The 12,786-nt window shown below is 37.4% G+C and overlaps 1 protein-coding gene across 2 annotated transcripts in view; it reads left to right on the forward strand.

Annotated features, from left to right (window-relative positions):
• LOC122018835 overlaps positions 1 to 12,786 on the forward strand; it is a 30,353-nt gene that overhangs the window by 10,675 nt on the left and 6,892 nt on the right. Inside the window, exons 6-9 of one of the 2 annotated variants that reach the window (XM_042576268.1) lie at positions 960 to 1,162; positions 1,251 to 1,378; positions 1,482 to 1,831; positions 1,954 to 2,057. In XM_042576268.1, coding sequence (XP_042432202.1) covers positions 960 to 1,162; positions 1,251 to 1,378; positions 1,482 to 1,831; positions 1,954 to 2,057 — 785 coding nt within the window. Of the gene's footprint in view, positions 1 to 959; positions 1,163 to 1,250; positions 1,379 to 1,481; positions 1,832 to 1,953; positions 2,178 to 12,786 lie in introns of those variants that run through there. The other variant, XM_042576267.1, reaches the window with a different exon arrangement.

A 12,786-nucleotide genomic window follows, 5' to 3' on the forward strand; every position in this document is an offset into this window, starting at 1 on the left:
ATCACTTGTTAGGACCAAAAGAATCCACATATCTTCACAATGGTATGATATTGTCTACTTTGGGCCTAAGCCCTTATAGATTTGTTTTTTGGGCTCTACCCAAATGACCTCCTACCAATAGAGATATCTTTTTATCTTTTTAAACCTATGACCTTTTTAATGTATTTCCAATGTGAGACTTTGATTGCATTCTAACAATTATCTTAATTTTAGCATACCAAGGGGTGTTGAGTGTTGATGGAATAATAAGATGATTAATTCAACATAGAAGATATTATCTTGGTGTTGAGTAGTGTCGAGTTTTGTTAATTTATCAGAATGATGCATTTGACTACTTTGCCCAACATGGTACAAGATTTCAAACCATGGGTTTAAGAGTTACCACTTTTTGCAATGGAAATGAGAATTTACCCTTGATATATATATATATGTAAGTTGATATTTCTCTTCTTGACCTTCAACAAGATGAGCTCACAATTGGTAGAACTCACTTTCTAGGTAAAAGAGGACCATTTTATAGAGAAATTATATAGGCCTTCTCATTAAACGTCTAAATCAAAAGGTTCATCAATTTATCCTTTTCATGAGTATCTAAGGTTCATTAAATGGATCATAATTTGGCTCCACATGTGTTAACAATATGGGAATCCAACCTAATTTTACAAATGTTTAAATCCATCTCAATTAGTGATAACCCATTTAATGAGGAAATTCTGACATTTCATCAAAAATATATTGTATCAGTAATATTTATTATCGAAATATTAACTAATTTCATCTTGTTAATGTAAGTCTATTATACATAATATCTCAAAGTTGAAATTTCACTTAATAGACCGGCAACTTTTCTTCTATTATTTTTGTCAAATCAGAAATTTAAGTTAGAACACTAACAATAACTTGTAATACATTAAATAATGCTGGCTGTTTAAATGGATTGATAAGGGACATCTTTGCAGGAGAGGTGAGGAGCACTCATTCATTCTCAAGCTGGCAGCTAGAGCAAACAAAAATCAAGGCAACAGTGAGATGGCTCGATTTTTAAGAATAAGTGCAGCTGCACCAGGTACACATGTGAGTTCAAGTACAACTGAGGGAATGTCGGCTTCATCCACTGTAAATCAGTTTGCCATTTTGGTATCTTGTCGATGTAATTATACTGGTACTATGGAAATCCTTGCTGTCATAATTACTACAGTCAAACTTTTAGCTAGAAGTTTAATCTTGATCTTATAATTGGTTTGATATAGAGTCAAAATTGTTCTTCAAGCACCTAATAGATTGGCGACCACGCATTGCAAGGGATCTTATGGTCTCCATTGTATCAGATAAGAAAATTGATACCCCTATTCCTAGAGCCCCTCAACTTCCCATTATGGTATTGTAACTCTGTTGGATGCTTCTTTCTTTTACTTTTATATAAGCTTTGGATTTATGGATTTGGAAAATATTTAGCACTTTGTCCTTGTGAATTGTTTCAGGTGCTAACCCTTGAAGCTACTAATTTAACAAATGAAGATCTTACATTTACTGTTCTTTCTTCAGAACCATCTGTTTCTCCTTCCGTATTGTCATTGAACTCTACACCAAAATCTCCAATGAACATTTATCCTGCCTTTCATGATTATGCGGGAAAAACTAGGGATAGGTGTAAAAAAATTGTTCAGGTCCTAAGTCCATTGCCTGTCACAACCACATTTGAAAATGAGAGCTCTAATGATAGTAATACATTAGGATCTGAAGGACAGGAAACTTCTACATTGCCTGATCATGTTTCTAGCAATTGCTCTGGCCTTACACATCTGTGGATGCAGAGTGCTGTACCCCTCGGGTAATATTATCTACAATCTCAGCTTTCCATCTAAATCCTTTTTCAATTATCATTATTATTACCATCCTCATTTTTAATTTTATCGTACGATAGCTATGTCTTTGCATGTTTTGATGATACAGATGCATTCCTGCACATTCAAGTGCCACTGTCAAGCTTGAACTTCTCCCTTTGACTGATGGGATAATTCCACTTGACACTTTACGTATAGCTGTCAAGGAGAAAGGTATGTCAATGTATATTTTTTTACATTTCTGTAACAATGATATTTGTTCGTTTAGCAATGGTAGTAACTACTTACATTATAAAAAATAGATTATAAGTTGGAAGAGTTCGATCTATTAAACAAAAGGTGTAATGCTAAAGAGGTACAAAAAAACATTAGTTAATCTAATAAATAATAGTGTAACTAATTTAAATACTATCAGTGATTAGAGAATGACTCCTTCCTCTCATGGCTGACATATCCTTCTATGTCCTTGCTCTCTTGATATGTCAAGCAAGCCCAATCATAAAAATTGTAACATTGGTAGTTGTCAATGCTGGACACAAAACTTGGAATCAAAGTCTTTTTGATACTACAATCTCGATGAAGAAGCTTACTGTTGTCTATGATGAAATTTCATTTGATGGAGGTATTATTTCAAGACGGGCCGAAAAATCACATTTTGGAGAGTCATACACTGAGAGGGATGGACGTTCTTTACAGATTGATCAATAGTGGTTTCTGAATCCTTCATGTAGATTAGATGTCAAAGTCATGATAATTGGCTTTCATAATATGATTCTCTCAATTGTGTTAACTCCTTCCATGGAAGGTGTTAGGCACTCTACCATGAGGAAAGAGATGTTTGTCTCACATCTCCACATTATGCCTACATAGGCAAATAAAAAAAAGGTAGTCCGGTGTACGAAACTCCCACCAATGTGAGATCTTCGGAAAATATTATACGCAGTCTTACCATGCATTGCAAGAGGTTATTTTCATGACTCAAACCAGTGACTACAAGGTCATACGGTAGTAACTTTACCGCTGCGCCAAGACTCCCCTTTTACATAGGCAAATGCCCAATTAAAAATAAATCATCTATAGATGATTAAGTCTCACAAAGGATACATAGTTTTGCATTAATACATAGGTGAGCATGTGATTCCCAAAACATACTGGCTAGAGAATGATATCGATATCTAAGATGACTTGTGTGTTTGCTAATGACAAATATTAGTTGCGACTTGATAAATATAGTTTTTTATTTTGTTTATGATATTAGCACAGATGCCATTTTAGTTGAAAATTAAGTAGAACTTCATCATTCATATCTTAGCTGATCTTATTTCCCCTCAAGGCCTTGTCTGCTTATTGAAAATAATTAGTGGAAGTGGTCAAATTGATGTTCCATGGTTAGTAATGTTTAGATTATGAACTAACATTAAATGATATACTGGTGGTGCCTTAAGTACATAATAAATAAGAATGTTACTGTTAAATGAATAAAATAAGATAAACCGACTCAAAAAATATCCATTATAGACAACAATCTCTTCTCTTTAAGCTTGGTTTACTTGAGTGCCAATATTAGAGGGGAAGACAGAAGGGAGGAAAATGATCACAAAATTAAACATATCGTGGATTACTTGTATTTAGATTGTATTTTTTTTCTCTATCTCTTCTCTTACATATCCATCCATCCAAGTAAATCATGCCTTACGCTATGCTTCCTTAAAGAGAGAAAGTGAATAGAAGAGAAGAATAATTGATTACTTGGTGTTATCTTAATTTCTTAAAAGGAATGGAACGTAGAAAACTTTTTCCCTTTATTTATTTGGAGGAATTCAGAGTAGAGAAAATTCATTATTTTATTAATTTGCATTTTTAAAATTTTAACAAAAAATAAGAAAAATTAAGTATCAAAAGTAATTTTTTTAATTGTGTCTGCAATCAAAATTTTGCATTTCCCAATTTGGGTGGAAACCTTTTGAAGGAAAGGGAGATAATTCTCTATGTTTATGTATCTCTTTGCTTTGCATTTCTAACCAAAGAAATGGAGAAAAACTATCTTTCTTTTTGTTCACTTATTTGCTTTTGCAGTTCTTTGCATCATGAGAACACAACCTTAATGTCACAAGCTTGATTTTAGCACCACTCGTTCGTGCATCACTTAGACAATTTAATAATTTATCCACGTAAGGTTGTTAAATAAGCTCAACTCATTAGAGACCTCACACGAGAGATGTTTAGAGAAATTGAGAGCATTTGCGAGATTAGTAAGTCAAGAATGTTTACTATTCTTCAAAATGTTCTTTAGAATGATTTACAAGTGAAGCAAAGAGATCTATATAGCCATCCTCATGCTTTTAAATATTGTTCTATACTCGTCGAAATGGGCAAAATTTCATATTCTGTTTGCCACCCGCCACTTGACACCGCGGGCCCACGGCGAACGCCTCGAGTTGTGATGAACTTTGTGAGTTGCGATGAACTCTGCTAGTTGTGACGAACTCCGCTGGACCGCAGCAGTCTCCGTGAGTCGTGACGACCTCCACAAGCCCGTGGCGACCTCCATGGGTTGCAACGACCACGCCAGTGGGCACGCTAATGGGGATGTAGCAGAGAGAAATTATTAACTTAGGTTAAATTTTAAAACTTTAGGTTAATTTCAATCCTCTCCTAGAAATAAATAGGATAACATAAATAAGCTTAATCAAAGGCTATTAAAGTTATTCTACTAATTTAATAAATATTATATATATATATATAATTTCAAAAACATATAATTAAATTTTTATTTATAGAAGCATCGTGATGCCATTTTTTTCCTTTTTATAAGTTTTTATTTTGCATTTTGTATTGTTTTAATATTTAGATTAAATTTTTTATATATATTTAAAAAATATCAAAAATATATTATCACGATATGATATGATACCGAAACTGTATAGTTCCGGTCCAGGATCGAAACATCAGTATGAGTCAAGATTTTAAACCATGAGCATATTTCTCATGAATACATGGTTGGGTTCAACTTGATCCAATGGTCCAATGGTGTACATTATATGTTTAGCAAGATTTTACAGAATATCTAAATATTTTCATGGTAAGAATATTCTAGAATGATCTCAAGAAAGGACCTAAAATAGAGCTAATGCCAATGCTAATGCCCAAAACCATGGACCTAGAGAGTGGGTCATAGGGTGGATCAAGAACCTCCCTAGGCTTGAAATTGGGTAGATTATGATATTCTCTGTCACCTATGCTTATGATGTATTTCGTGCATTCTCTCCCTTGTAGCACTTGGTGAATTTCCATAAGGCATCCTCTCTTTTCCAACTTGCCTCGGTGTCTTGTTGATTCTTCCACTTTACCAAGTATTTGATGTAATTTAAAACCTGTCTCCTTCAAATGATTCTGTCGGCAATGATGTACTCCACATTTTTATTGAAGGAGGTGACAACAACTGTTGGTGCGTGATTTGACTTGTTTTTGTTCGGGTCATCCTGGTTTTTAAGATAAGATTTGAGAATGCTCACATGGAAAACATGATGAATCTTGAGTATTGAGAGACATTATACTTAGTAAAATACTTTACTCACACATTTGATTACTAGGGAGGGACCTTCATATCTTCTTACCAACCCCTTGTGCATGTTCCATAAGGACTTGATTTGATGGAGTAGGAATTTCACCAGTATCATGTTGCCTTCTTCAAATTCTACATGTCGCTTCTGTTTAAATAAACTCTTGAAATATTGGCTTGTTCATGCCACTCCTTTTGCTAACATATGGGCTTCTGGACTCCTTTTGCTCCATTACAGTCTCAAATGGACTCATATGTCGCCTCACTCTATTGTAAGTTATAGGAGAATTAGGCCACATCATGCAACTTCATTGTGGCAAAAAAGTGAATACGTTCGCCCCTAACGCCCTCACCAACTCGTCCCAAGGCCAACACGGAGGAGGTTATAGGAGAATTAGACCACATCATGCAACTTCATGAATCTAGTTGACGAGTACTCACATAGTACTTTAAGTGTCCCATTGATGAACTTAGTTTGTCCATTGCTTTGAGGATGGAAACTTGCAGACAAATTTTTCCTCAACAATTTGAAAAGCCTAGTCCAAAAATGTCAGTGAAATGAGGGTCTTATTATGTTTTGTGGAAGTCCCTTAAGCTCCACCACATGTCGAAGGAATGAGTACAATGTCTCATTCATGGTGCAATCTGATGAGATAGGAATGAAAGTGACCATGATGCTTTCGTACCTTTGGGACAAGTAGCTTTGTTGTTGTTGGGTGTTGATGCTACACCGTAATCGGGGATCCAGTTATGACCATGATTTAGAAAATGAGATCAACCCCTCGAAGGAAGAGCAAGAAGGTAAACCCCAACCCTTGAAGGCCAAGGAAGACGTGGTGACGAGAAAATTCTTTCAATTGTTCGAGTTTGAGGATGAGGAGGAGCAAGCGCTCAATTGGTTCAATAAAATTCCTCAACCAGTGGGTAGTGGTGTTTTGTGTCCACCACTTTTCCAAAGTTAGACCTTAAAGTTCCTCATCCTTGATACACAATCTTGAAGAAAATATGCTGACTGAGAAAGTTGCTCGTCGTTTTGCTTAACAGCAGGATACCAGTCATTTCATCAGTTGTCTTTTCCTCTCCTCCTGTTGCATTCTTGTCGTTTTAGTGAGTGGATGAGTATGAGTTGCCAGAGTGCGTTAACAGCCTGGACCGCTGCTCTTTGTTCCATCTCGTGTAGTTCTTTTGAGAAGTTGTGGTATTCGTCCAGAGGTATTGGGTAGGAGTTGTGCATTTCATTAAGCTTCCGTTGGTATTGCTCAGCAAGGTCGAGAGGGCCTGGAGTGTCCTGACTAACATCTTCTGGACCTCCGGGCTGGGCTGACTTCCCACTTCTTTGAGTGCTGGTGCTACCAAGGCCAGTCGTCTTAACTCCTGTTCCGGCCATTCTGTCAAAATTAACACAGAGATTAGTCGAGATAAGAAGTCGGCTACCTGATTATTTTTCCCATCAATGTGCTCAAATTGTACTGAAGGGCCTGCGCTAGTAATATAATCGATAAAGGAAATTCATCGGACCCTGGATGACTTATGGTTGGCCGTCTTGCCGAAAAAACTGTTAATTGTCGGTCCTAATAATGATTTCTGATTTATCCAAGAAATAAATCTTTAATGCTTCCATAGTGTTCATGACTGCATGTATTTCTGCGTCGATAGTTGATTTTGGCGGGTTGTATTTCCTGCTTGAATTTGCACAGATCTTTTCTGAAGATATCGGATCATATTTTTTCTTCTTCCATTTGCATATACCTCCCCAGCCATCCATTCATCCATATACTTCTAGCACTATGTAGCAGTCAGAGGGGGGGATCTAAAGGTCTGGGAGTTACTTGACCTTTTCTTTGATCATATGAATTAGCTCCCAGTCTTACTGGTTTAACCATTTTTCGCCGTTTGGAGAGGTCTTTGCATAAAGTGGGCTTAGCAGTTTGCCCAAGTTTGGGATGTAATTCCTGGCATAGTTTAACAATCCCAACCACGATCTCATTCCTTTGGTTGTTTTCAGATCGTTGTCCTTGAAATCCGCAATCTTGGTTATAACATGGGGTTGTAATTTAATTCTGCAGCTTCCAATAATAGCCCCTAAGAATTCTATTTCGGAAACCGCAATTTTCATCTTAGTGGGACTAAGAACTAGCCCATTTTCTTTGCATATGTGAAGCATCTTTCAAAGATGTTGCTCATGGCTCCTTTCATCAGGCGAGAAAACCAATATATCGTCAATATAAACGACTATGAATTCTTCGGTTCCCTTAAAGCATAAGTCCATCTTTCTCTGGAATATGGCAGGTGCGTTTTTCAGACCGAATGACATTATAAGCCATTCATACAATCCATCCGGGACCTAAAAGGTCGTCCATTCGATGGATTTGGGATGCATAGCCACCTAATGAAATCCACTCTTTAGATCAAATTTTGAAAAAATGCAGCTGTTACTGACCTTTTTAAGGATTGTGTTGATGCCGGGTAGACTGTATTGATCCTTGTGGGTAATATCATTCAGGCGTTTGTAGTTGAATACCAATCTTTCTTTACCCTTCTTTTCTTTGCCAGTAATAGGATCAATCGTTGTTCCAGAGTTGACTATTATGGTAGTCGTTCTGTGACCGCTCTTACTAGGCCTAATAATCCCCAATTCAAGTAAGGACTTTACATGTTTTGTAAAGGCTTCCTTCTGGCCGGCGTTAATTGCTTCAAGGGCCTATCTTCAATAGTGAATTATGGATTCTTGATATCCAAATGGCAAACAATTTTGTTCTTTTGCCAATGTTGTAGTGGGTTGTCTCCAATAAAGCCTTGTGTCTTTAACTCCTTCAAAAGTGGCTCAAACTTTTGCTCAAAGGTCTTGTTCATCTTCCCAGTTGAGAAATGCACAATTTCTTTAATTTGTATGTATTCATCCTCGTCCATTTCTAACTCTTCTATTGCTGTGTGAACGAAAGGTAACGTATTAATTGTGGTTAAATTTTTATAAAACGTTACCGTATTGCCTTCGATTCTGCGCCCTCCTTGCATTGCTCTGATAAAATTACACCTAATGATAAGCTGAATGTTATCTCCTAGTGTCATTGGAAAGCTGTAGGTATAAGGAATCCGAAACATATTATCTCCTATCATCATTCTTCCATTCTTGAGCTTCTTATTAGCGGTTTGCTGTGAATTTATCCCGCTGAAATTGACCACAAAGGTGTTCTGCTCTAGTGCTTCTTTTGGGACTGATCTTTGGTCAACACAATAGGTCGTTGCTCCCGTATCCATGATTGCTTTTAACTTGAATTTTGGAATTCCTGGGATATCAACTTTAACTGTTAAATTATATAACATATTCTTAATTAACCGTGGGCTTTGTGTTGCGGCTATTGTTTCTTCAATAAGCATATTTACAGTTCTTTCTTCTTCAAGATCCTGGAAATCCTTTTGTAGGTCTTGTTCCAATTGTAATGCTTCATATTGGGTCCTGTAATAACTTACTTCCTCCTTTAGCGTTTTAATCTCTTCTTCACACCAAATAATATAGTTTCGTTGTTCCTGTATCAGATTTAGTGGAAAAAATGGTGTGGAAGGAGCATGTGTGACAGGTACCTCTTTATTGAAATAGTAGGTTCCGCATAAATTGCAGACGGTTAGAAGACATTCTGGACAATGCATCCTTGCCCTTTGCATTGTTGTTCTTTTACAGCATGTGCAATTCTGGGATTGAGGGGCGAAGATTCTTTCGTTATGCTTCCATTTGTGTAGGCAGTTTGCCTGTGCTTCAGAGAGTCGTACTTGTTGTCTGTAGCGTCAATTTTCGAGCCCTAGCATATAAATAGTGTTTAAGTGCAGTGCCTGTACTGACCTTTGTAAGTCATAAGCATCTTCTTCTCCTTCTGATATGCTGTAAATAGCATCGCTTTGAGCTTCTCCTTCTTGTATAGAGAGAAAGTCACAATCTTTTGGTAGCTCAAGTTGCTCAAAGATTGCAACTCTTTTCACATTTCTCTTTTCATTGGGGCAGCCCTTCGTAAAATGTCCCTCCTGGCCGTAGAGGTAGCATTTACACTTCTTGTTTCTTAGCAAATGCTTCCTTTTCTCTATCCTTGTGTGTGAATCATGAGGTTTTCCCTTATAGGTTTTTGACTGCCTGACTCCAATTTTTCTTGGTCCTGTCTTCTGATAGTATCCAGGTATAGGGATTTGACTACAGAATGATAAGTCTTTCAGGGATCGCTTAAAGGCTGCATCTTTACACTCTTGTTCAAGAAATTTATGAGCAAAAATAATTCTTGGGAATACCCCAACTGTAAGTCTTGGATATTTTGCTTCAAACGCCACCTTGATTCGATTTCCCAAATCTCCAAGCATTTTGAGTCAGAACTTTTCAGATAATTCAGGTCCTGCATAGAGCCTTCCAGTTTTTGCTGCAAGTCGCATGTGATTATTAATGTATTGAATAATATGCTTTACATTATCACAAGAAAGTTTTTCTAAGTCTCTGTATGTAGAATTTTGTATTTCCGTAGATCCTTGGGTAGAATCTTCTGCCGAGAAAACGCACCTTATTTTAGAGAGAATATTCTGGGTTCCTTCCCTTCCTTCGCTAATGGAAATAAGGGCATCATACTCACTGGCATAGGTTATCCTCCATTGGACTCAGGTTATTTTCTCTATCTCTCCAAGTAGATTTTCAATAAATTTTACATTCTCCTTTGTATCAGTAAATGCTTGAGATGCCATATAATTTTTTGTGATAGATTCCCATTGTGAAAAGGCATCATCAAAATGGCCCAGTTGCTCTGGTATAACAAATAAAGCCCCGTTTTGTTGTTGTGCAGAGGGAAGAGTCCATAACTCGTAATTCATTCCTCCCTTAAATTTTGCCTTAAGATGTTGTTGTTCATAAATTGGTTGAAAAGTTGATGGTCCTGTTGCGATATCTGCTGGGGGGTAGCCTGGGGGTCCCATTGCAGTGTCTGCTGGTGGTCTATAGGGAGATAGGAACGTACTGGTTGAATAAATTTGCTCCGTTGGTGCTACCTCCTCAACCAGTCGCCTTAAGCATGGATACTCCATTTCACAATTTGCTGCAATAAGTTCAAATTTATTCCCACCACCTTCGCTTGCAAAAGGGTTCGTCCAATCATCATCAGGATAATCATGCGGGTTGGATAAAGTAGATAAATAATGGATATAGTCCAAATAGGATTCTTCAATATCCTCATAATTAGGAGTAGGATCCATGGGCGGTACAGAGGCTCATGGGCTTGTAGTCGCTGCATGGTCTTCCTCAGAATTATTAAGGAAAGAAGAGTCTCCCTGAAGTAGGACTGTAGTTGTTTCACGTGGAATGAGGAGTGAGAAGATATCAGTTGACGTAAAGTATTGTGGTTGCTAGGAAGAGGACGGTTGGTTGCTGGGAATGGGTTGAGCAGAAATACTTGAGGAGCCAAAACCTCGCTCCCCTCTATCAGTAATACTGAGATGAGGTACCTCATAGACTTCAGGAAGGGCTATTCTTTTCAGAATTAGCTGTGCTATCTTTTGCTGAGGAAAAATATAAACCGGTATATTAGTACGATTAAATAGAAGGACTTTTACCTCACCCCGGTAGTCCGAATCAATGACTCCCGCACCGACTTCAATGTCGCTTTTCCACGCTAATCCAGAGCGTGAGGCAAGCCTGCCATAATTATCACGATGATGATTAGACGAACCCTTTTGCAAGCGAAGGTGGTGTGAATAAACTTGAACTTATTGCAGCAAATTGTGAAATGGAGTATCCGTGCTTAAGACGACTGGCTGAGGAGGTAGCACCAACGGAGCAAATTTATTCAACCAGTACGTTCCTATCTCCCTACAGACCACCAACAGACACTGCAATGGGACCCCAGGCTATCCCCCAGCAAATATTGCAAAAGGACCACCAACTTTTCAACCAATTTATGAACAACAGTCTCCTAAGGCAAAATTTAAGGGAGGAATGAATTACGAGTTATGGACTCTTCCCTCTGCACAACAGTAAAGCGGAGCTTTATTTGTTATACCAGAGCAACTGGGCCTTTTTGATGATGTCTTTTCACGATGGGAATCTATCACAAAAAATTATGTGGCATCTCAAGCGTTTACTTATTCAAAGGAGAAGGTAGCATTTATTGAAAATCTACTTGGAGAGATCGAGAAAATAACCTGGGTCCCATGGAAGATGACCTCTGTGTTAATTTTGACAGAATGGCCGGAACAGGAGTTAAACCGACTGGCCTTGGTAGCACCAACACTCAAAGAAGTGGAAAGTCAGCCCATCCCGGAGGTCCAGAAGATGTTAGTCAGGACACTTCAGGCCCTCTCGACATCGCTGATCAATACCAATAGAAGCTTAATGAAATACACAACTCCTACCCAATACCTCTGGACGAATACCACAACTTCTCAGAAGAACTACACGAGCTCAAACAAAGAGCAGCGGTCTAGGCTATTAACGCACTCCAGCAACTTAGACTCATCCACTCACTAAAACGACAAGAATACAACAGGAGGAGAGGAAAAGATAACTGGTGGAATGACTGGTATCCTGCTGTAAAGCAAAATGACGAGCAACTTTCTCAGTCAGCATATCTCCTTCAAGATTGTGTATCAAGGATGAGGAACTTTAAGGTCTAACTTTGGAAAAGTGGTGGGCCCAAAACACCACTACCCACTGTTGACACATGTTTATAGTAAGATTCGCGTGTTGTAAAGTAGATATGTGTGTCTAAAGTAAGTTTGCGTGGTTGTACGCTACTACTTTAAAAGATTCCTTCTTATCCGATTAGCAATGAACGTGTCGATGGGGCCCATTGAGCACCTGACGTTTTGCTATAAGAAGGGAGCAATCTCCTCTTGCAAGGCATTCAAGCATCCACTTGAGCCTTACTTGAGGGATTTCTATAAGATTTCTGCTTTTACGAGTGTTTCAAACCTTGTTTTCTTTAAACTTCTCAAATTTCCGCTACCGCTCTCCTTTTATTTAAATTTGAATAATCAACCACTTATAAATTTTTTGTACATAAGCATATAATTTATTGTGCCTTAAAGATATCTTAGATCTTTTTTTTAACAATTTGTCAATAGTTAATTCTGGAATTTTTTTATGCCTACCTAGCATTCTAACAACAAAATTACTTTCCAATCTTGTATAGGTTTGTGCATACATTAGGCTTCCTAAAACATAAGCATATGAAGTTGAATCTATTTGTTTTCATTCTATATCATTATTTTAAAATTGCATAAGATTAAATTTGTTCCCCTTTTAAACAGAACAATTCTCCATATTAAACCTCCCTAAAATTCTTTCAATATAAGCTTTTTTTTAACAATTCTAATAATCCTTTAATTTGTTACAATATAATTCAATTCCAATCATAT

Source organism: Zingiber officinale, chromosome 9A (genome assembly GCF_018446385.1).
Source record: "Zingiber officinale cultivar Zhangliang chromosome 9A, Zo_v1.1, whole genome shotgun sequence".
NCBI classification, from domain to species: domain Eukaryota; kingdom Viridiplantae; phylum Streptophyta; class Magnoliopsida; order Zingiberales; family Zingiberaceae; genus Zingiber; species Zingiber officinale.